The 24,778-nt window shown below is 53.7% G+C and overlaps 1 protein-coding gene and 1 non-coding gene across 3 annotated transcripts; both read left to right on the top strand.

The window, feature by feature from the left end:
- Positions 1–505: 505 nt before the first annotated feature.
- On the top strand, positions 506–24,778 carry nfatc4 (nuclear factor of activated T cells 4). 2 transcript variants are annotated; one of them, XR_015939375.1, is made up of 12 exons: positions 506–1,205; positions 4,704–4,885; positions 6,153–6,961; positions 10,988–11,150; positions 16,382–16,581; positions 16,873–17,045; positions 18,098–18,238; positions 19,144–19,199; positions 20,124–20,250; positions 20,690–21,583; positions 22,675–22,975; positions 23,016–24,778. XR_015939375.1 is itself a non-coding variant. In XM_088634196.1 (11 exons), exons 1-11 carry the CDS (start codon positions 1,070–1,072, stop codon positions 22,740–22,742), a joined length of 2,949 nt encoding a protein of 982 aa, XP_088490322.1. In that variant the 5' UTR covers positions 506–1,069; the 3' UTR covers positions 22,743–24,778. The 2 variants fall into 2 exon arrangements, 1 of the variants encoding a protein (XP_088490322.1); XM_088634196.1 differs by having other exon boundaries at positions 22,675–24,778.
- Positions 9,935–10,244, top strand: LOC148660331 (Nuclear RNase P). Its single transcript, XR_015939841.1, has one exon.

The raw sequence follows: 24,778 nt of genomic DNA, 5'->3' as shown, positions 1-24,778 counted from the left end.
AGTGGAACAGTCCTTTTACAATAGGGGCTACAGTCCAGTACAGGAGAACAGTCTGTTACAATAGGGGCTACAGTCCAGTACAGTAGAACAGTCCTGTTACAATAGGAGCTACAGTCCAGTACAGGAGAACAGTCCTGTTACAATAGGAGCTACAGTCCAGTACAGGAGAACAGTCTGTTACAATAGGGGCTACAGTCCAGTACAGTGGAACAGTCCTTTTACAATAGGGGCTACAGTCCAGTACAGGAGAACAGTCTGTTACAATAGGAGCTACAGTCCAGTACAGGAGAACAGCCCCTACTGTAACAGGACTGTTCTACTGTACCACAACTGTCACAGTAAGAGAAAGCTTCGCAGCCTCGTCCCGGACAAAGCGGAAGCAAGAGCCAATCACGGCCGGGTTCGCCGCTCGGCTCGGCCAGTCGGATGCGGAGCCTGATCGTGCCCTCCCCTGATTGGCAGCGCCGGGGACCGCGCTCGACCAATCACAACCACGTAACGGGAATGTCTGCGCCCTCCAGTCAGGACTTTATTCCGCGGGGCAGCGGGGGAGGGAGAAAAAAAAAGTTCGGAAAAGTTTGGAAATTGAGAAAGAGAGGGAGTGAGAGAGAGAGAGAAAGAGGGAGGAAGAGGGAACAGTAAAAAGAGAGGAAGGGCCGGAGACAGGGTTGGTGGCGGGGAAAGGTGCGACCAGCAGATGACGGCTCCCTGGACAGCGGGGTCGAGAGGGACACGGCTGCGGTCACCGCCGGTCTGCGGGCGGACACAGTCGGGGCTGCGGGGCTGAGTGGGAGCTGGGAGAGCGAAAAAGAAGAAGAGGAAGAAGAGGAAGAAGAAATAAAGCGATCTGTGCCCCAGAGCCGCGCCGAGCCGAGCAGTTGTGTCCGAAGCGCAGCGGCTGCAGTCGCGCTAAGTGCGCTCGCACTGGCTATGCATCGCGGAAACTGACGAGAAACGAGAGAGAAAAGAGCGTCCGCGGGCGCAGGGTGAGGAAGGAGCCGCGGGACGGGACGGGAGCCGAGAGAGAGAGAGAGAGAGACCAGAGGCGGACTGTCCCGCTCGCTCCGCGATGGGCGCCGCTCCGGGCTGGGAAGAGGGGGAGCTGGAGTTCAAGCTGGTGTTCGAGGAGGACACGCCGCCGCCCCGGGCCGCCAGCCCGCCGGCCAGCCCGGGAGAGCGAGCGCGGAGCGCCGCGGAGGGCAGCGGTACGTGCGGCTGCTGAGGAGAACCGTGCGCCTTTCTGCGCGTGTGTGTGCAGCGAGCTCTGATTGCGCGTGTGTGTGCAGCAAGCACTGACTGCGCCCGTATGTGCAGCGAGCACAGATTGCGTCTGTATGTGCAGTGAGCACTGATTGTGTCTGTATGTGCAGTGAGCACTGATTGTGTCTGTATGTGCAGCGAGCACAGATTGCGTCTGTATGTGCAGTGAGCACTGATTGTGTCTGTATGTGCAGAGCAATTTTCTGCGTCTGTATGTGCAGTGAGCACTGATTGTGTCTGTATGTGCAGAGCAGTTTACTATGTGTGGATGTGCAGTGACGGTGCTGTGTGTGTAGTGTGCGGTGTGTATTGACTGTGCTGTGTGTGTAGTGTAAAGTGTGTATTGACTGCGCCTTTCGTGTGGTATACAGTGTGTATTGACTGTGCTGTGTGTGCAGTATACAGTGTGTATTGACTGTGCTGTGTATGTAGTGTAAAGTGTGTATTGACTGTGCTGTGTGTGTAGTGTAAAGTGTGTATTGACTGTGCTGTGTGTGTAGTGTGCGGTGTGTATTGACTGCGCTGTGTGTGTGGTGTCAGTGTGTATTGACTGCGCCTTTCGTGTAGTATACAGTGTGTATTGATTGTGCTGTGTGTGTAATGTGCAATGTGCTTGTATTGTGCTGTGTCTGTTGTGTACAGTGAGCATTTACTGTGCTGTGTCTGTAGTGTAAATTGCTACAAGGCACATTTATTGGTCTGTATTTTGACTGAGTCTGCTACACAGGACACACACACACCCTGTACAGGACACCAGCCCATCACAGGACACACACACACACACACCCTGGACAGGACACCAGTCCATCAAAGGACACACACATACACTCTGGACCGGACACCAGACCATCAGGAGACACACACACACACACACACTCCGGACTGGACACCGGACCATCAGAAGACACACACACACACTCCGGACCGGACACCGGACCATCAGAAGACACACACACCAGGGCCAAGTTTCTCAGAAACCAATGAACCTACCACCACACGTCTGGACTGTGGCAGGAAACTGGAGCACCTGGGGAAACCCCAGTGAGGGAAACATGCAAACTCCACACAGACAGCACTCCAGGAACTGACCCCAGGGCCCCAGAGCGGAGAGGCAGGTGAGATCAGCCTCACTGGGGCTGTCCAGTCCAGCGGGTGAGATCAGCCTCACTGGGGCTGTCCAGTCCAGCGGGTGAGATCAGCCTCACTGGGGCTGTCCAGTCCAGCGGGTGAGATCAGCCTCCCTGGGGCTGTCCAGTCCAGCGGGTGAGATCAGCCTCACTGGGGCTGTCCAGTCCAGCGGGTGAGATCAGCCTCCCTGGGGCTGTCCAGTCCAGCGGGTGAGATCAGCCTCACTGGGGCTGTCCAGTCGTGCTGGTGAGATCAGCCTCCCTGGGGCTGTCCAGTCCAGCGGGTGAGATCAGCCTCACTGGGGCTGTCCAGTCCAGCGGGTGAGATCAGCCTCACTGGGGCTGTCCAGTCCAGCGGGTGAGATCAGCCTCACTGGGGCTGTCCAGTCCAGCGGGTGAGATCAGCCTCACTGGGGCTGTCCAGTCCAGCGGGTGAGATCAGCCTCCCTGGGGCTGTCCAGTCCAGCGGGTGAGATCAGCCTCCCTGGGGCTGTCCAGTCCAGCGGGTGAGATCAGCCTCACTGGGGCTGTCCAGTCCAGCGGGTGAGATCAGCCTCACTGGGGCTGTCCAGTCCAGCGGGTGAGATCAGCCTCACTGGGGCTGTCCAGTCCAGCGGGTGAGATCAGCCTCACTGGGGCTGTCCAGTCCAGCGGGTGAGATCAGCCTCACTGGGGCTGTCCAGTCGTGCTTGTGAGATCAGCCTCCCTGGGGCTGTCCAGTCCAGCGGGTGAGATCAGCCTCACTGGGGCTGTCCAGTCCAGCGGGTGAGATCAGCCTCACTGGGGCTGTCCAGTCCAGCTGGTACAGTGTGTGTCTGTGGTGAGCAGTGCCTGTCGTGGCTTTGGTGTCTGCAGTGTAAATCTGTACAGTGTCAGGTGTGTGTAATAACTGGAGTGTGTGTTCTAGGAGGTCAGTGTGGGCTGTAATGCACGTGGTGGAGAACAGTGAGTGTTCAGTGAATGCATCAGTGAGTGCATTGGTCAGTGTGCCGACCATATAGTTTGTGTTCAATCTGTGATCAGTGCAGTTTACAATGTGTGTTCGGTGCAGCGTACAGTGTGTGTTTAGTGCACATAACTGTACAGTATGCTATTAGTGCAGTGCCCAGTGTGTGTCCAGTGCAGTGCCCAGTGTGTGTCCAGTGAATTGTACAGTGTGTGTCCAGTGGAGTGTACAGTGTCCAACATGTGTCCAGTTCAGTGTCCAATGTGTGTCCAGTGAATTGTACGGTGTGTGTCCAGTGGAGTGTACAGTGTCCAATTTGTGTCTATTAAATTGTACAGTGTGTGTCCAGTGGAGTGTACAGTGTCCAACATGTGTCCAGTTCAGTGTCCAATGTGTGTCCATTGAATTGTACAGTGTGTATCCAGTGCAGTGTGCAGTGTGTGTCCAGTGTGTGTCCAGTGCAGTGTGCAGTGTCTAGTGTGTGTCCAGTGTACAGTGTGTGTTCAGTGCGGTACAGTACCATCTCACAGTCATGTGCAGAGTGTGTGCTCAGGCCTCAATGTGGTTTTGATCAGCAGTGCGTGTGAGCAGAGTTAACAGCTGCCATCTGGACTGTGTTTACTGTGCACAACACAGCTCCCTCCTGTCTGCTGGGGCCGTCCTGCTCCCTCTCAGCTCGTATCCCTCCCTTCCGTCTTTCTGGAGCTTTCCTCTTGCAGACATTCCTCTTACATCTCTGTACTTCCATTGAGTAGGTCTTGTATATTCTCTTTTATATGACAGTGTGATGCATTTCACGTGCTTCTGCTGATGAATAGTAGATGTTATGTGTATTAAAGTATTACTGCACATCAGTGGAGTCTGATTATAATCTCAGGTAATAACTCATCAAGATCACAGTCCAGTCAGTCCAGTCCAGCCTGGAGAGTCTCACACTGCTCTGTCAGTGTCAGTGGAGTCTGATTATTATCTCAGTTAATCACTAATCAAGATCACAGTCCAGTCAGTCCAGTCCAGCCTGGAGAGTCTCACACTGCTCTGTCAGTGTCAGTGGAGTCCGATTATAATCTCAGTTAATAACTAATCAAGATCACAGTCCAGTCAGTCCAGTCCAGCCTGGAGAGTGTCACACTGCTCTGTCAGTGTCAGTGGAGTCTGATTATAATCTCAGTGAATCACTAATCAAGATCACAATACAGTCCAGTCCAGCCTAGAGAGTCTCAGACTTCTCTGTCAGTGTCAGTGGTCTGATTATAATCTCAGTGAATACATGATTGAGCTCGCAGTAAAGTCAGTGCAGTATAGTACAGCCTAGGTCTACCTCGCTCAGCTGGTAATTTTACACTTTTCTTTCTGTTTCTGTCAATCAGATGCCAGTTTTGACATCTCTCACAACATTCGCCCGGCCTCCCAAGCCATCCAGCCAATCGGCATCCCCCTAATCCAGCAGCCGTCCAATCACCGGGCTGGGATGCATTCCCCTCCCCCCCGGCGGGCCCTGGGTAAGGACTGCAGCGGCACCTACGAGAGTCTTCCTGCTCGCTCAGTACAGGTAAGCGTCCGCTGCCACAGCCGTTCAGCACTTAGCAATGAATCAATCAGTCAGTTCATTCAACAGCTCTTCTTCCTTTCTGTAACAAGACACACATCTTCTCTCTGTCCCGGCTTCTAATCTGTCAGAAGTGCAGGCGGTGCCCTTTAGTAATCTCTTGATTCAGATTATAAGAAAGGTTACAAATGAGAGGAGATCTATCGTCCCGACCCGTCCCATTCACCCCTTCACCTCTCAACACATGCACTCATCCACTCATCCACCCATCACAGGACACACACACACACCCTGGACAGGACACCAGCCCCTCACAGGACACACACACACACACCCTGGACAGGACACCAGCCCATCACAGGACACACACACACACACACACACACTCCCTGGATAGGACACCAGCCCATCACAGGACACACACACACACACCCTGGACAGGACACCAGCCCATCACAGGACACACACACACACACACACACACACACACACACACACACACACACACACCCTGGACAGGACACCAGCCCGTCACAGGACACACACACACCCTGGACAGGACACCAGCCCCTCACAGGACACACACACACACACCCTGGACAGGACACCAGCCCATCACAGGACACACACACAGACACCAAGGACAGGACACCAGCCCATCACAGGACACACACACACACACCCTGGACAGGACACCAGCCCCTCACAGGACACACACACACACACCCTGGACAGGACACCAGCCCCTCACAGGACACACACACACACACCCTGGACAGGACACCAGCCCCTCACAGGACACACACACACCCTGGACAGGACACCAGCCCCTCACAGGACACACACACACACACCCTGGACAGGACACCAGCCCATCACAGGACACACACACACACACCCTGGACAGGACACCAGCCCATCACAGGACACACACACACACACTCACACACACACACACACACACACACACACACACACACACACACACACACACACCCTGGACAGGACACCAGCCCATCACAGGACACACACACACACACTCACACACACACACACACACACACACACACCGGCCGGGCGAATGTCACAGGACACACTCTCACACACACCCTGGACAGGACACCAGCCCCTCACAGGACACACAGACACAGACACCCTGGACAGGACACCAGCCCCTCACAGGACACATTATGATGATGATGATGATGATGATGATGATGATGCACATAAGCCTGGAAGTTCCCCCCTCCTCTCTCTCTGTCTCTCTCAGGTCTCAGGGTCCCGGGTCCTGGAGTGCCCCAGCATTCAGATCACCACCATCTCCCCGCAGGACGACAGCGGGGTGCCCGGGGGGGGCGGGGGCTTCTACCCGGAGTGGGGGGGCTGGGGCAGGGAGCGCCTCTACCTGCCCCTGGACCCCTTCTCCTCCTACCGGGACGGGGGCGGGGGGTCGCTGAGCCCCAGCCCGGCCAGCAGCCTGTCCTCCAGGAGCTGGCTGTCCGAGGAGGCGTCCAGCTGCGAGTCGCTGGCGGGCGACGAGGACGAGCTGAGCGACGCCGCGCCCCGCTTCTGCCTGTCGCCCCTGCGCCCCGCCTCCCCGCTCTCGCCCGGCTCCCGCCCCACCTCCCCGGGGGGCAAGCGCCGGCGGCCGGGCTGCCCGGACGGCCCCTCCTGCTCCCCCGCGCCCTCCCCCGCCGCCTCCCGGAGGGGCAGCTGCTCCGACGACGGGCTGGCCTCCCTCGAGCGCGGCGAGGAGCCGCCCCGCTTTCCCAGCATGCACCCCGCTGCCCTCGCCGCCACGGGATCGCCCGCCCTCTCGCTGGCTCCCAGCCTGGAGCGCATCCCCCAGAAGGCCCGGAAAACCTCCCTGGACCAGACGGCCTCGCGGGGAGGCGGGGCGGAGGGAGAGACGGAGCAGGAGCACGCCGCGCCCCCTGCCCCTCCTCCCACCCTGGCCCCACACTCGGAGCAGCCCCAGCCCAGGAAGGAGGCTGCGGCATTGGGCATGGACTACCTGTGCGTCCCGTCAGCTGTGTGCTGGGGCCGGGCCAGGCTGAGCGCTCACAGCCCCATCTTCAGGTGGGTCGGGGTAGTGCAGGGTGTATCTGGTGGGTCAGACACAGCCTCATCTTCAGGTGGGTCGGGGTAGTGCAGGGTGTATTTGGGGGGTCAGACACAGCCTCATCTTCAGGTGGGTCAGGGCAGTGCAGGGTGTATTTGGGGGGTCAGACACAGCCCCATCTTCAGGTGGGTCAGGGCAGTGCAGGGTGTATCTGGTGGGTCAGACACAGCCTCATCTTCAGGTGGGTCGGGGTAGTGCAGGGTGTATTTGGGGGGTCAGACACAGCCCCATCTTCAGGTGGGTCAGGGCAGTGCAGGGTGTATTTGATTGGCCACACAGCCCCATCTTCAGGTGGGTCAGGGCAGTGCAGGGTGTATTTGGCTGCTCAGGCTATTGGAGCTCAGGTGGGGAGCTGCGTCAGCATGCGTAGGCTGCAAAGGAACAAGTAACAGGTTTATTCCTGCTGAAAAGAGAAGAAAGGAATGTTTTGTTTCCTTTCTTCTCTTTTCAGCACGGAATAAAGCCATAAATTGTTCCTATTGGAGCTCATGACCTGTTTCTCTGGGATCCCAATACTCCACCTTTGTCGGCTTTAGCTCAGGAAGAGAGCAGGGGAGAGGAGAGAGAGCTAAACTGGTCCAGATGATTGAAGGGTAAAATGACCTTCGACAGTTTGGTGAGATATCAATGAACGCAGGAGAGAGACAAATATGTTTAAGGTATCTGGCGCGACTCGCTTCGCTAAGGAAGAGGCAGCCTGTCTGAGGCTGATCACAAGAGAGAGGTGCACGGTGGGGAGTCCCGGGTGCGAGACATCTACAAGTCGGTGAGCGGAAGTGGGTGAGATTAGGATCTGACCTTCCTCCTGAACGCCGTTGTTTATGATAGTGATGATGATGATCATGGTGTGGTGTGGTGAGGAACGACAGGCAAGCCAGTTCTTGCTGCGGGCTTGATTGATTACCCCACGCTGATCTGACCTTCCTCCTGAACGCCATTAAGACAGAGCTCATTGTTTATGATAGTGATGATGATGATGATGGTGTGGTGTGGTGAGGAACGACAGGCAAGCCAGTTCTTGCTGCGGGCTTGACTGATTACCCCACACTGATCTGACCTTCCTCCTGAACGCCATTAAGACAGAGCTCATTGTTTATGATAGTGATGATGATGATGATGGTGTGGTGTGGTGAGGAACGACAGGCAAGCCAGTTCTTGCTGCGGGCTTGACTGATTACCCCACACTGATCTGACCTTCCTCCTGAACGCCATTAGGGAGGAGCTCATTGATGATGATGGTGGTGCCGATGATGTGGTGAGGAACAACAGGCAAGCCTCGATTGCAGGCTTGATTGATTGATTGATTGCAGGCTTAATTAATTGATTGATTGATGGCCTCCCCGCGCGGTCCGGTGGGTGAGGCGGCTGGCAGCAGGAGAGAGGGAGGGGGGCTGGGAGACCTCCTGTCATGGCCGGCTGGGGATGTAGCAGAGGTCATCGCTCGAGGGATCTCGGAGAGTGGGTGAGCTGGTGCTCTCTTCTCTTCCTACGGGTCATTCGAACCCGATCCCCTCCTCCGCCCTCCTCCGCCCGCCCTGAGGAAAACCTCTGTAGAAATCTGCGCTGGCTTGAGAGGGAGGCAGTACAATACTCCACTTCATTCATCATTCGTCCGTGCCCGAAAGCTCGTCATTAATGATGCAGAATTGACATTGCTTTATCCGTTTTTTTTCCATGACAGTTTCCAATACTGTATAGATACTGTATACAGCATGGCCAACAGCCATATCACCCTGCAGCTCCCAGCTGGCTGCCCCACTGGAGCTCAGCAGGTGTGAGCCAGTACCTGGATGGGAGACTCCTGGGAAAGCTGAGGCTGCTGCTGGAAGAGGTGTTAGTGGGGCCAGTAGGGGGCGCTCACCCTGTGGTCTGTGTGGGTCCTAACGCCCCAGTACATTGACGGGGACACTAGACTGTAAACAAGGTGCCGTCCTTCAGATGAGACGTGAAACTGAGGTCCTGCCTCTCTGTGGTCAGTCAAGACCCCAGGGTGTCTCTCAGAAAGAGTAGGGGTGTGACCCCAGTGTCCTGGACAGACTCCCCCTGGTCTTTACCAGTCATGGCCTCCTGATCACCCCCCTCTCTGAACTGGCCTCATCACTCTGCTCTCCTCCCCACTGAGAGCTGGTGTGTGGGGAGAGTTCTGGCGGAATATGGCTGCCGTCGCATCATCCAGGTGGGGCTGCACACTGGTGGGGGTGTAGGGGATCCTGCCCCAGGACAGTGATGGTGTTGAGTGGAGTTTCCAGAAAAGCGCTATATAAGCGTAAGCAATTATTATTATATATATTTTACATGTCCTGTATTAGTGATCACGAGGAAATGGTGGAACCAGTCAATCGCGGCGGTCAAGAAACTTCACATTTCGTGCTCACGTGAAGGTTTGCACCCGAAATAGTGGCGGAACAGGAGAAAAAATGCGTCGAAGAATTACTTGAACGGAAAGATGAAAGACTAGCGCACCGCTTTTTGTCGCGTGTGAACAATTTTGGATTTTATATTCAGTTTTTAACTCTCGACCTCGGCTGTAAATCTTTCTAGATTTACAAAAGATAGCCTAATCTGCAATTACAAAAAAATGAAAGTAGAGCTTGTCTCGTACTGCCGAGATAATAACACTTGTGAATATTCTTCCTAAAGTAACTGGTACCTGAAAGACGGTAGAGCAACTCCGACCAATCAGCGCCGGCTGATTAGCATAAAGTTAACTTCTTTTTTTTTCACGCTGGATTTTCCTTGTGTTGTAGCCTTGTAATCTGCAGAACCGCAGTGTTAAAGATACTTTCGAGGCTAGAAAACACACGTGACATGAAGAAAATACTACAAAAAAGCATTATGGTTTCAGTTACAGTTAACATAGAAACCATAACCTGAAAGTCATTGCCGCTCTCGGTGATATATAAAGGGATGGTTGCTCCCTTTCCGAACGAGTGGGAGGAAGCTCACTGTAGAGGTCACATGCTGAGTGCCTAGTCACTCCACCAATCACCTCGGGGAAGGTCTGAGACAGGAGCCAATCGCTGCCCTAGCAGGGCATCACCTGACGCGGGTGAGCGAGTGCACAGGGACGGGGCCCTGGGCGAGGCGCAGGCGCAGGAGAAGCCGCGGGTAGCAGTGACGCAGCTCCCCGCCGGTGGATGCGGCCTCGCCGGGCTTGGAAACGCTCGCGGCTGGCTGATGAGTGCGATGTGTGAGCTGGGACACAGTCCCGGAACCCAATTCAGACTACTCTCCTCCCACTTTTTTCTGCCTTTAATGCTTGAATGCACTGCACATTCATAACACATCAGCAACACACACTCTGATGATACACACACACTAATGACACACGTACACATTGTGCTGTGTTGATCTACTGGAGTGTCCAGTCAGTGTGTCTGTATGAACCCCTCTCTCTCAGTGCAGTGTTAATGTACTGGAGTGTCCAGTCAGTGTGTCTGTATGAACCCCTCTCTCTCAGTGCAGTGTTAATGTACTGGAGTGTCCAGTCAGTCAGTGTGTCTGTATGAACCCCTCTCTCTCAGTGCAGTGTTAATGTACTGGAGTGTCCAGTCAGTGTGTCTGTATGAACCCCTCTCTCTCAGGGCAGTGTTAATGTACTGGAGTGTCCAGTCAGTCAGTGTGTCTGTATGAACCCCTCTCTCTCAGTGCAGTGTTAATGTACTGGAGTGTCCAGTCAGTGTGTCTGTATGAACCCCTCTCTCTCAGGGCAGTGTTAATGTACTGGAGTGTCCAGTCAGTCAGTGTGTCTGTATGAACCCCTCTCTCTCAGTGCAGTGTTAATGTACTGGAGTGTCCAGTCAGTCAGTGTGTCTGTATGAACCCCTCTCTCTCAGTGCAGTGTTAATGTACTGGAGTGTCCAGTCAGTCAGTGTGTCTGTATGAACCTCTCTCTCAGTGCAGTGTTAATGTACAGGAGTGTCCAGTCAGTCAGTGTGTCTGTATTAACCTGTTCTTTTAATGACCTTGGTTATTACTTGCAGGTCCACTGCTCTGCCACCTCTTGATTGGCCACTGCCATCCCAGTATGACCAATACGAGCTGCGTATCGATATCCAGCCACGCCCCCATCACCGGGCGCACTATGAGACAGAGGGCAGCCGGGGGGCCGTCAAGGCAACACCAGGAGGGCACCCTGTTGTCAAGGTAACTTCCCCACCTGGTGGGGCATAGTCCTGACCAGGTTAAACGTCCCAGTTAGAGTTCCATTTTGGACCTTTTACTACTCTTCAGTGTGCACATGTGTGTCGTCAGTGTATATCAGTGTGCATGTCTGTGTCATCAGTCTGTATCAGTGTGCCCCTGTGTGTCGTCGGTGTGTAACAGTGTGCGTGTGTGTGTCGTATGTGTGTAACAATGTGCGCGTGTGTCATCAGTTTGAATCAGTGTGTGCGTGTGTCGTCGGTGTGTATCAGTGTGCTTGTGTGTGTTGTTGGTGTGTAACAGTATGTGCATGTGTCTTTGTCGTCGGTTTGTATAAGTGTGCACGTGTGTGTCATCAGTGTGTGTGCGTGTCATCAGTGTGTATCAGTGTGTACGCGTGTGTCATCACTGTGTGTGTCATGGATGTGTACTCAATGCGTGTATCATCAATGTGTGTGTGTCATTAGTGTGTGTTTTATCAGTGTGTGCCTGTGTAATCAGTGTGTATCCGTGTGTTTATGAGTGTCATCAGTGTGTGTGTTATTGATGTGTGTGTAATCAGTGTGTATCAGTGTGTGCATGAGTGTCATCAGAGTGTGTGTTGCTGATGTGTTATGAATGTGTGTATCATCAATGTGTGTGTCATTGGTGTGTGTTATCAGTGTGTGCCTGTGTGTCATTCATTGATTATGAATGTGTGTCATTGGTGTGAGTGCTATCACTGTGCGCATTTTTCATCAGTGTGCGTGAGTGTGTTTTGTTGATGTGTATCATCTGTTTGTGTTATTTTAATGTGTTATCTGTGTGTTTGTGTTTGTCATCGGTGTATGTTATCTGTGTGTGCATGTGTGTCATTGGTGTGTTTGTTATCATTGTGTACGTGTGTGTCATTGGTGTGTGTGCATAATCAGTGTGTGCCTCTCTGCCAGTGTTGTATTATCAGTGTACTCTTGTGTGTCGTCAGTGTATGCCATCATTATGTGCGTGTGTGCCATCGGTGTGCGTGTGGCATTGCTGTATGTCTTATCAGTGTATGTATGTGTGTCAGGGTATGTTATCTTTGTGTGTGTCAGCGATATGTGTCAAAGGTGTGTGTTGTCAGTGAGTGCGCGTGTGTCATGGGTGTGTGTTGGTGTTATCCGTGTGTGTTATCAGTGATTGTGCAGGGCCCTGTGCGTCTGCGTGCGTCAGTGTAAGGCAGTGAGTGCGTGTGAGCAGAGGGGCTCATTAGGACAGGAAATGAACGAGATTCCACATGTGAACTGGACTGTAAAGAGAGACTGAAACACACACTCTCTCTGAGCACACTGAACATGTTGAGTCACTCTGCAGACAAGCAGACACACATACTCGACAGTAAAAACTACACATGCACTCTCACTACACACTTACTCACACAGTAAACACATACTTGCACAGTAAACACTACACACACACTCTCACACTACACACATACTAACACACTACACACACACTCACACAGTAAACACTACACACATACTCATACAGTAAATACATACACACTACACACATACTTATATATTACACACATACTCAACACTAAACAAATACTCTCACAGTTAACACTACACATACTTGCATACTGCAAACATACTCACACACTGCGCACATACTAACACACTACATACAAAGATACTGCAAACGTACACTCACACTACACACATAGTGTATAATCACAGGACACACACTCGCACTGTTTACACTAAGCAGGACACACACACACTTTTTACACAGGACACACACACTTGCACTTTTTACACTACACAGTATACACACTCACTGTTCCTACACACAGAAACCTGTTTATAGACTCCCTATGATTGTTCGAGTTTCAGTGGAGGGAATCCGTCATGTTAGATATTAACACATACTGTCCCTTCGTTTGTACCACAGTCAAAACAGACAGTTAAGCCCAAAGCACAGTAATGTCCCGTGTGATTGTGGTAAGAGTGCAGTCCAGTGCAGTAAAGCCCAGTGAGATTGTGGTAAGAGTGCAGTCTAGTACAGTAAAGCCCAGTGAGACTGTGGTAAGAGTGCAGTCTAGTACAGTAAAGCCCAGTGAGACTGTAGTAAGAGTGCAGTCTAGTGCAGTAAAGCCCAGTGAGACTGTGGTAAGGGTGCAGTCCAGTGCAGTAAAGCCCAGTGAGACTGTAGTAACAGTGCAGTCCAGTGCAGTAAAGCCCAGTGAGACTGTAGTAAGAGTGCAGTCTAGTACAGTAAAGCCCAGTGAGACTGTGGTAAGAGTGCAGTCCAGTACAGTAAAGCCCAGTGAGACTGTGGTAAGAGTGCAGTCTAGTACAGTAAAGCCCAGTGAGACTGTGGTAAGAGTGCAGTCCAGTACAGTAAAGCCCAGTGAGACTGTGGTAAGAGTGCAGTTCAGTGCAGTAAAGCCCAGTGAGACTGTAGTAAGAGTGCAGTCTAGTGCAGTAAAGCCCAGTGAGACTGTAGTAAGAGTGCAGTCTAGTACAGTAAAGCCCAGTGAGACTGTAGTAAGAGTGCAGTCTGGTACAGTAAAGCCCAGTGAGACTGTGGTAACAGTGCAGTCTAGTACAGTAAAGCCCAGTGAGACTGTAGTAAGAGTGCAGTCTAGTACAGTAAAGCCCAGTGAGACTGTAGTAAGAGTGCAGTCTGGTACAGTAAAGCCCAGTGAGACTGTGGTAACAGTGCAGTCTAGTACAGTAAAGCCCAGTGAGACTGTGGTAAGAGTGCAGTCTAGTACAGTAAAGCCCAGTGAGACTGTAGTAAGAGTGCAGTCTGGTACAGTAAAGCCCAGTGAGACTGTGGTAACAGTGCAGTCTAGTACAGTAAAGCCCACTGAGACTGTGGTAAGGGTGCAGTCTAGTACAGTAAAGCCCAGTGAGACTGTGGTAAGAGTGCAGTCCAGTACAGTAAAGCCCAGTGAGACTGTGGTAAGAGTGCAGTCCAGTACAGTAAAGCCCAGTGAGACTGTGGTAAGAGTGCAGTCTAGTACAGTAAAGCCCAGTGAGACTGTGGTAAGAGTGCAGTCTAGTACAGTAAAGCCCAGTGAGACTGTGGTAAGAGTGCAGTCCAGTGCAGTGAAGCCCAGTGAGACTGTGGTAAGGGTGCAGTCCAGTGCAGTAACGCCCAGTGAGACTGTGGTAAGACTGTAGTCTAGTACAGTAAAGCCCAGTGAGACTGTAGTAAGAGTGCAGTTCAGTGCAGTAAAGCCCAGTGAGACTGTGGTAAGAGTGCAGTCTAGTACAGTAAAGCCCAGTGAGACTGTAGTAACAGTGCAGTCTAGTGCAGTAAAGCCCAGTGAGACTGTAGTAACAGTGCAGTCTAGTACAGTAAAGCCCAGTGAGACTGTAGTGAGAGTGCTGTCTAGTACAGTAAAGCCCAGTGAGACTGCAGTAAGGGTGCAGTCCAGTGCAGTAAAGCCCACTGAGACTGTAGTAAGAGTGCAGTCTAGTACAGTAAAGCCCAGTGAGACTGTAGTAAGAGGTGCAGTCCAGTACAGTAAAGCCCATGAGACCGTGGTGAAAGCAGGGATGGGCGTGGCACACAGGGACATCAGTGGGGGGAACTCTGGGAAGGGCTGAGCGGAGCTGTGCTCTGTGTCTGTGTGTGTTTGTGTGGGTCTCCCCCTCACAACTGGCACCGTGCCCACTGCTCTTACAGTAAGAGACAGGACAGAGGAGAGACAGGGAGGAGAGACAGTGAGAGGAGAGAGAAGAGAGACAGAGGTTAAGAGGAGAGAAGAGAGCAGAAGAAGAGGATGGGAGAAGAGAGTGGAGAGAGAGGAGAGATGGGGAGAGGAGAGGAGAGACAGGAGAGAGAGAGGAGAGAGGAGAGACAGGGGGAGAGGAGAGATGGGGGACAGGAGAGAGGAGAGACGGGAGAAAGGAGAGAGTGGAGAGACGGGGGGAGAGAGAGAGGAGAGACAGGGGGAGAGGAGAGAGAGGGGTAGGGGAGAGAGAGGGGAAGGGGAGAGGAGAGAGGAGAGACAGTGGGAGAGAGAGAGAGGAGAGAGGAGAGCTAGCGGGAGAGGAGAGACAGGAGAGACTAGAGACATAGAAATAGGGGGAGAGGAGAGACAGGGGGAGGGGAGAGACAGGAGAGAGTAGAGACATAGAGAGAGGAGAGACAGGGGGAGTGGAGAAGAGAGAGGAGCTCTAACAGACAGACAGGGAGAGAGCTGTGGCAGTCTGCAGGGAGGAATCCCTCTGTGCTCAGTGTGGAGCTCCTGTCTCGCTCTCCTCTCAGTGCTGAGATCAGGGGAGGGGCCTACCTCTCTAACCACAGGCAGGGAGAGCCTGCGATAACCACCCGGCTGTCCTCGTCACACTTTCACCAGGCTCGCAGCAGTGATCTCCGCAGGTTACTCATTAAAGGCCCGGGCTCAGACAGAATCGACTCACCAGCACAGAGAGAGAGAGAGAGAGAGGCATACAGCACACACCCGTACTGAACGGAACTGAATACTTCATGTCCACAGAGCCTGCCCTGACCTCTGACCTCTGAGGGAGAGTCAGAGAGAGGGAGGGAAGGTTTGAGACGATCCTGACTTATTAAATGACAAGCGTGGGAAAAGTTAATGTATTTACCCCTCCTTCTTCCTCTCTCTCATTGCAGTGTTAATGTACTGGAGTGTCCAGTCAGTCAGTGTGTCTGTATGAACCCCTCTCTCTCAGTGCAGTGTTAATGTACTGGAGTGTCCAGTCAGTGTGTCTGTATGAACCCCTCTCTCTCAGTGCAGTGTTAATGTACTGGAGTGTCCAGTCAGTCAGTGTGTCTGTATGAACCCCTCTCTCTCAGTGCAGTGTTAATGAACTGGAGTGTCCAGTCAGTCAGTGTGTCTGTATGAACCCCTCTCTCTCAGTGCAGTGTTAATGTACTGGAGTGTCCAGTCAGTGTGTCTGTATGAACCCCTCTCTCTCAGTGCAGTGTTAATGTACTGGAGTGTCCAGTCAGTCAGTGTGTCTGTATGAACCCCTCTCTCTCAGTGCAGTGTTAATGTACTGGAGTGTCCAGTCAGTCAGGGTGTCTGTATGAACCCCTCTCTCTCAGTGCAGTGTTCATGTACTGGAGTGTCCAGCCAGTGTGTCTGTATTAACCCCCCTCTCCCATATGTTTTAGTATTGATTTAGTGTTTGAGAACTATATTCATTGTTGTGAAGATATTTCACTAAAACACCAGATCATAAAGATACAAATGTGTTCTTATCTGTCCATGCTCCTCCTCTGTGTTCCAGCTGTTGGGGTACAGCGATCAGCCCCTCTCTCTCCAGATGTTTGTGGGGACTGCTGATGAGCGGACTCTGAGGCCACACCCCTTCTACCAGATCCACAGGATCACGGGGAAGATGGTGGGTACAGCCAGCCAGGAGAGTGTGCAGGCTGGCACTAAGATCCTGGACATCCCACTGACTCCAGAGAATGGGATGAGTGCATTGTGAGTGTGTATTCTCTTTTTCCCTCTCTCTCAGTGCAGTGTTAATGTACTGGAGTGTCCAGTCAGTCAGTGTGTCTGTACTGTATGTAACCCTCTCTCTCAGTGCAGTGTTAATGTACTGGAGTGTCCAGTCAGTGTGTCTGTATGAACCCCTCTCTCTCAGTGCAGTGTTAATGTACTGGAGTGTCCAGTCAGTCAGTGTGTCTGTATGAACCCCTCTCTCTCAGTGCAGTGTTAATGTACTGGAGTGTCCAGTCAGTCAGTGTGTCTGTATGAACCCCTCTCTCTCAGGGTGGACTGTGCTGGGATTTTAAAGCTGCGGAATTCGGACATCGAGCTTCGCAAGGGGGAGACTGATGTTGGCCGGAAGAACACGAGAGTGCGGCTGGTTTTCCGGACTCATGTGCCGCTGTCTCCCGGGAGGGTGCTGTCTCTGCAGACCGCCTCCCTGCCCATAGAGTGCTGTGAGTAATAGTAAAATAATAGTACAATCCCTACACATCTATAGCGCCTTTCCATGACACTCCCCTCCCAGCGCCATCCAGTACTGGGGATCCCCTCCACCCCCCCAGTGTGATGATGCTCCAGTCCGCTCACACACTCCAGCTCTCAGTGGGGAGGAGAGCAGAGTGATGAGGCCAGTTCAGAGAGGGGGGTGATCAGGAGGCCATGACTGGTAAAGACCAGGGGGAGTCTGTCCAGGACACTGGGGTCACACCCCTACTCTTTCTGAGAGACACCTTGGGGTCTTGACTGACCACAGAGAGGCAGGACCTCAGTTTTATGTCTCATCTGAAGGACGGTGCCTTGTTTACAGTCTAGTGTCCCCGTCACTATACTGGGGCATTAGGACCCACACAGACCGCAGGGTGAGCGCCCCCTGCTGGCGCCACTAACACCTCTCCCAGCAGCAGCCTTAGCTTTCCCAGGACTCTCCCATCCAGGGACTGGCCAGGCTCATGCCTGCTGAGCTCCAGTGAGGTACAGGGTGGCCCAGCTGCTGGCTTGGCCTGACGCGCCTCCCATCTGTGAGCAGCTGCCGGGGCTGATTTGGGAAGAGGCCTATCTCTGCCCGTACTGACACCTGCGTAGCATTGATGACCAGCACCGGAGGCTCACGTGTCCGGCGTGGCGGCCTTGCCTCGGAATAATCCCCTGGCTGCTCGGAACAGCACGTCGAGCGTGTCCGTCAGCTTCCCTGGGGACGATGTCGGTGAGCTCGCTGTGAGACCCAGTGCAATGGAGCTGCTGGTTCCCACCCCACGGTCTGCATTTCATCCCTTCTCCATGGCGCCCTCTGGTGGCGAGCAGTCACGAGCCCTGTGGGAGCCGCCCGTTGCCTTAGCCGGATGACCAGTCTCTGAGTCGGTGTACTGCGCGGGCTGTTGATCGTTCTGTTCGGGTATCTGGCCGTGGCGGCCGGTGCTGGGCGGGTTGTGGATCAATAGAGATCGCCGTGGATGGGCAGCAGCGCGCCGCATCGGGGTATTGATGGGTGCTGGTGTGTCCCTCTCAGCCCAGCGCTCCGCGCAGGAGCTGCCCGTGGTCGAGGCCGCCAGCCTCACTTCCTGTTCCGTGGAGGGAGGGGAGGAGCTTGTGCTGAGCGGAGCCAACTTCCTGCCGGAGTCAAAGGTCGTTTTCATCGAGAAAGGACCAGGTAACACCGAGGTCGCCGACTGAGAGGGAGGAGGGGGAGGGAGGCAGGTAACAGTGAGACTGCAGAGGGAGAGACAGGTCGCAGTGAGACTGTAGAGAGAGCGAGACGGGTAACTCTGAAACTGCAGAGAGAGACAGGTGACAGTGAGACTGTAGAGAGAGACAGGTAACTCTGAGATTGTAGAGAGAGACAGGTGACAGTGAGACTGTAGAGAGAGACAGGTGCAGTAACTCTGAGATTGTAGAGAGAGACAGGTGACAGTGAGACTGTAGAGAGAGACAGGTAACTCTGAGATTGTAGAGAGAGACAGGTGACAGTGAGACTGTAGAGAGAGACAGGTACAGTAACTCTGAGATTGTAGAGAGAGACAGGTGACAGTGAGACTGTAGAGAGAGACAGGTACAGTAACTCTGAGATTGTAGAGAGAGACAGGTGACAGTGAGACTGTAGAGAGAGACAGGTACAGTAACTCTGAGATTGTAGAGAGAGACAGGAGACAGTGAGACTGTAGAGGTAAGACAGGTAAAACATAAAGATCAAAGAAAGCGAGTCAGGAAACATTGAGACTGTGTGGGGAGTAGCTGTGTGCGTCGATGTAGGAATATTTCACAGTTAAAGGGGGAGACAGCTTTTGAGAGATTGTCCCCAAAAGACAGCAGTGCCATATGAACAGACGATGTGGAGAAATCCTACAGTGGAAATGACCTTTGCCACAAACTAAATATCGCCTTTTTTATCAAAGAAAGCAAAAAGATATAAATGAGTTGCGGGTGCTTGTTCAGCCCATGTGGTGTCTCACGGCGCTGGTGTGTACAATCATAAAGTCCCTTACGAGGAGAGGCATGCAGACCACCGTCCTCATCCCAGAACCAGAACTGAGGGTTTTTATTGGGTTTGATTGACAGATGGCAAGCTCCAGTGGGAAGAGGAGGCCCTCGTCGACCGGGACAAAAGCCATGAGGTATGACGCCGGGCTGGAGTGGTGTGGCAGCGCGGCGGCTCCATCTAGTGTTGACGAAGGGCGTTGCAGCTTCCAGCACCTACCTGCCGCCCTCCCACTCTGTAGGACACTACGGAAAGACTAGAAACAAGAGTGGTTCTCGCAGGGAGCTGCGTCCACGGGCGCAGGCTGCAGAAGGAACAAGTGAAGGTTCATTCCCGGCTGGAAAGAGAAGAAAAGAAACACAACGTTTCGGCTGTGGAGTCCTAGACACCCGAAGAGGGCTCCACAGCCGAAACGTTGTGTTTCTTTTCTTCTCTTTTCAGCCGGGAATGAACCTTCACTTGTCCGTTAAAAACAAGAGCAGACCCATCAGCCAGTTGAGCCCATTTGATAGTCAGTGGTTAATTGATTCCAGAAGCTCACCCAGCTGTGTCTGGAGAGAAGCCAGGGTATCGGCTTCAACAACAGGGCTGGGCAGCTTGTTCTACACCCCCACCACTCTCTGTGTAAAGAAGAGCCTCCTGTCCTGACTGGAGGAGCTCACCCAGCTGTGTCCTGAGAGAAGCCAGGGTATCGGCTTCAACAACAGGGCTGGGCAGCTTGTTCCCCACCCCCACCACCCTCTGTGTAAAGAAGAGCCTCCTGTCCTGACTGGAGGAGCTCACCCAGCTGTGTCCTGAAAGAAGCCAGGGTATCGGCTTCAACAACAGGGCTGGGCAGCTTGTTCCCCACCCCCACCACCCTCTGTGTAAAGAGTCTCCTCTCCTGGAGGATCTCATCCTGCTGCGATTTGAGAGGAGCCAGGGTGTCAGTCTTGTTACTTAGTTGTTAAAAGTTCAGGCTCTTAGTGTGTCAGGCAGGCAGTGCGCAGTTAGAGTGTCGTTGCGCCTCCGTGACCGAAGAGCCCGTTGCCAGGTGATGACTGTGTGTGTGTGTGCGCAGTGCGCCCTGTTCGTCCAGGTCCCAGCCTACAGCGACGTCACCGTGAGCCGGCCCATCCCCGTCTGCTTCTACGTCTCCAACGGCAAGAGGAAGCGCAGTGGCACACAGAGCTTCAAGTACCTGCCAGGTACCTCAGCTGTCAGCACGGCCAGGGCCACCGTCTGTCTCTCAGGGCAGTGTTCATGTACTGGAGTGTCCAGTCAGTCAGTGTGTCTGTATGAACCCCTCTCTCTCAGTGCAGTGTTAATGGACTGGAGTGTCCAGTCAGTCAGTGTGTCTGTATGAACCCCTCTCTCTCAGTGCAGTGTTCATGTACTGGAGTGTCCAGTCAGTCAGTGTGTCTGTATGAACCCCTCTCTCTCAGTGCAGTGTTAATGTACTGGAGTGTCCAGTCAGTCAGTGTGTCTGTATGAACCCCTCTCTCTCAGTGCAGTGTTAATGTACTGGAGTGTCCAGTCAGTCAGTGTGTCTGTATGAACCCCTCTCTCTCAGTGCAGTGTTAATGTACTGGAGTGTCCAGTCAGTCAGTGTGTCTGTATGAACCCCTCTCTCTCTGTCTCTCTCAGTGATGTTCAAAGAGGAGGAGCCTCTTCCTTGCCCTTCTGCAATGGTCATGGGGGGGTTGGGGGGAGTGACACTACACCCCTTGGGTCCTGGTGAAGGAGGGGGTACCCCCAGACCGCGAGGGGACCATGGGGGAGGCGATGGAGGAGAGGGAGTGGAGAGTGGTGGGCATCAGGCAGGGGTCACCCTTCCTCCTTACCCCAGCGAGTACCACCCCAGTTACCTCAGCACCATGGGGTATCAAGACGAGAGGCCGGAGAGCCACAGCTACTGCCCCCACGGTGGGGACGGAGCCCCAGGACGCCCGAGGGGTGCGTTCCTGGAGAGGCACCCCAGCTTCGAGTGCCTGGAGCTGGGCCTGAACGAGCTGATGCTCCCCCAGTTGCAGAGGCCACACCCCTCTGCCCTCTCCCCTTCCCCCTCTCCCTGGCTGGACTCCCCCTACCTGTCGTCCTCCCCCTCGCCGTCCCAGGCCTCCTCCCTCAGCCCGTACCCCGCCGACAGCCCCGTCTCCAGCTCCCCCTGCGCCCCCGCGGCCTTCGCCCAGCTGTCGCCCGGCTGTCCCGCGCCCCCCTTCGAGCCCCTCCCCTGCCCGTTCGCCCCGGAGTCCTGCCCCCCCTCCCCCTCGCCCTCCCTGTACCCCCTTCCTCTCTCCGTCTCCCAGCATTACTTCCACGCCGACGCCCCCACGCCCCTCCCCGCGCCTCCCCCCCCTTCGTACCCCGGGCGGTTCGGCGGGGGCAGCTGTGACTGGGACCTGCAGCAGAGGGGGTTCCAGTGTGGGGACCCCCCAAGCCACCCGCCCCAGCCGGGATCCGGGGCTCCTCCAAGCGGGGTGAAGCCAGAGGAGATGCCCTTGGATTTTGGGGCGCCGCCGCCCATCACGCTGGAGGAAGGTGGGTTTGGAACAGCCGCTCGTTTTACAACTGCGTTCACCCCACGTTACTGAAGTGGGACCCGTCAAATGACGTTGCTGGCAATTACGTCCCGCCCACTGGTGATCAGCCCCACCCTTGCAAGAGACACTGTGATGGACCAGCCCGTGAATGCACTGCAGTAGCAGCTAGCCGCCACTTGAGGCCCCCAAGGGACCTCTAAGAACTGTAAATAGGCTCATGGGCTGATAATGAATGGATCATGAGATTACTGGTGAAAGGCGGGAGTCCACATTTTCACATGGGGTTAGTTAGGTGTGTGTTTGCTATAAAAAGGGCATGCACAGTGCTAGTGGTGATTGGGTTCACCGGAAGGGGACTGAAAAGGCTGTGGCTTGTGCTGTATTTATAGACGTATCTGCACACTACAGTTTCTAGTATATGTCATATACTACACATAGTACTTCATACTGTGTATATTTTTATGATACTGTACTAGTGTTGTGCACGAGTATTGGAGTGTACTAAGGTATGTATAGTATATATTATACAAATTCATTATAGTAGTGTATAGTACAAATATACAGTATGTATTGTTCCAGTATAACATAGGAGTATTGTAGTAGAAAGAGGTGTGTTGTTGAATGGAAGCTCTGCAGGAGACTCTGGAGTAACAGTGCAGTGCACACAGTAGTATAACTGATCTACATGTTGTTCATCTGTCACTCTCACTGCTCCCTGTCTCTCTCCCGGCAGTGAATGAATTCACTAGTGTATATATAATATAGGAGTATAGTATATAAGATACTTGTACAGTAGTGACTGGAGCTCTGCAGGAGACTCTGGAGTAACAGTGCAGTGCACACAGTATTGTTACTGATCATCACACTGTTAATCTGTGTCACTCACTGCTCCTTGTCTCTCTCCCCGCAGTGAATTAATTCACTAGTATATATAATATAGGAGTATAGTATATAAGATACTTGTAGATTAGTGACTGAAGCACTGCAGGAGACTCTGTAGTAACAGTGCAGTGCACACAGTATTGTTACTGATCATCACACTGTTAATCTGTGTCACTCACTGCTCCCTGTCTCTCTCTCTCCTCGCAGTGAATGAATTCATAGGAGACAACTTGACTGAGTTCCCTCACGCGGGTCTGGAAGGGAGACCAGCCTAGAGCACCGATGCTGCTGCGGCCCTCTCGCGCCCTGAGCCTGGAGGTCACTCACCTCGTACCCAGAGCAGAGCAGCTGAGAACAGGGCCCCTCTCCGCCCCCCCAGAGAGTGGAAGGGCCGCCCAGTTCTCACAGGCAACACCTAACCACTCTCTGCAGAGACAGGGGCTCCTGGAAGCAATTCAGAAGGCTTTTAATTAAGACCCTTATATCACATCCCACTGCAGAAATCTGAGTTGCTCCCCTTGTACCCCAGAGAGTGGAGAGGCCGAGAGAGGGGCTCCTCTCGTACCCCAGAGAGCGGAGAGGCCGAGAGGGGCTCCTCTCGTACCCCAGAGAGCGGAGAGGCCGAGAGAGGGGCTCCTCTCGTACCCCAGAGAGCAGAGAGGCCGAGAGAGGGGCTCCTCTCGTACCCCAGAGAGCGGAGAGGCCGAGAGAGGGGCTCCTCTCGTACCCCAGAGAGCGGAGAGGCCGAGAGGGGCTCCTCTCGTACCCCAGAGAGCGGAGAGGCCGAGAGGGGCTCCTCTCGTACCCCAGAGAGCGGAGAGGCCGAGAGAGGGGCTCCTCTCGTACCCCAGAGAGTGGAGAGGCCGAGAGAGGGGCTCCTCTCGTACCCCAGAGAGCGGAGAGGCCGAGAGAGGGGCTCCTCTCGTACCCCAGAGAGTGGAGAGGCTGAGAGGGGCTCCTCTCGTACCCCAGAGAGCGGAGAGGCTGAGAGGGGCTCCTCTCGTACCCCAGAGAGCAGAGAAGCCGAGAGAGGGGCTCCTCTCGTACCCCAGAGAGTGGAGAGGCCTAGAGAGGGGCTCCTCTCGTACCCCAGAGAGCAGAGAAGCCTAGAGAGGGGCTCCTCTCGTACCCCAGAGAGCGGAGAGGCTGAGAGGGGCTCCTCTCGTACCCCAGAGAGCAGAGAGGCCGAGAGAGGGGCTCCTCTCGTACCCCAGAGAGCGGAGAAGCCGAGAGAGGGGCTCCTCTCGTACCCCAGAGAGCGGAGAGGCCGAGAGAGGGGCTCCTCTCGTACCCCAGAGAGCGGAGAGGCCGAGAGAGGGGCTCCTCTCGTACCCCAGAGAGCGGAGAGGCCGAGAGAGGGGCTCCTCTCGTACCCCAGAGAGCGGAGAGGCCGAGAGAGGGGCTCCTCTCGTACCCCAGAGAGCGGAGAAGCCTAGAGAGGGGCTCCTCTCGTACCCCAGAAAGCGGAGAAGCCTAGAGAGGGGCTCCTCTCATACCCCAGAGAGCGGAGAGGCCGAGAGAGGGGCTCCTCTCGTACCCCAGAGAGCGGAGAGGCTGAGAGGGGCTCCTCTCGTACCCCAGAGAGCGGAGAGGCCGAGAGGGGGGCTCCTCTCGTACCCCAGAGAGCGGAGAGGCCGAGAGGGGTTCCTCTCGTACCCCAGAGAGCGGAGAGGCTGAGAGAGGGGCTCCTCTCGTACCCCAGAGAGCGGAGAGGCTGAGAGAGGGGCTCCTCTCGTACCCCAGAGAATGGAAGGGTTGATTAGAGGGGCCTTTTTTGTTGTACCCCAGATAACAGGAAGTCTATGGGGGGCTCCTCTTGTACTGCCAACAGTGGAAAGATTGTCTCATGGGGGGGGGGTCAAAGGTCAGAGGTCAGGGGTGGGCAGAAATCTCTCCACCTTTATTCACTTAATGCACTAAGAAATTGCAAAGAGCCCAAGGAAGATGCATCAGGGGTATTGGGGTGCAGAATTTAATGGGGGTGTATCCCAGGAACCCCAATCGCCTTCTCTCAGTCGTTGAATATTAGCTGCAGTCAGAATTATGTCATACATCGCCCTGAGGCGGTACTGCAGACCCTCTGTGTTGTACCTGTCGTAACCCCAGACATTTAAATTATTATTATTATTTTACACATTTATGTTTTTGATACAGTAATAAAGGCTTTTTTTACAACAGCAGTTTGAAAGGTACCGCTGCTCAGTGGTAATGATATGCAGTTTATATATATATATTTCTTTTTCTCCGAGAAACCAAAGGAAATTTGTCCCTGGCGTTTTTGTAACTTTTTTAAAATAAAATAAGACAAAAA

Source organism: Lepisosteus platostomus, chromosome 6, assembly GCF_059453375.1.
Source record: "Lepisosteus platostomus isolate fLepPlt1 chromosome 6, fLepPlt1.hap1, whole genome shotgun sequence".
Lineage (NCBI taxonomy): Eukaryota > Metazoa > Chordata > Actinopteri > Semionotiformes > Lepisosteidae > Lepisosteus > Lepisosteus platostomus.
This window is presented reverse-complemented; position numbering and strand designations above follow the sequence as displayed.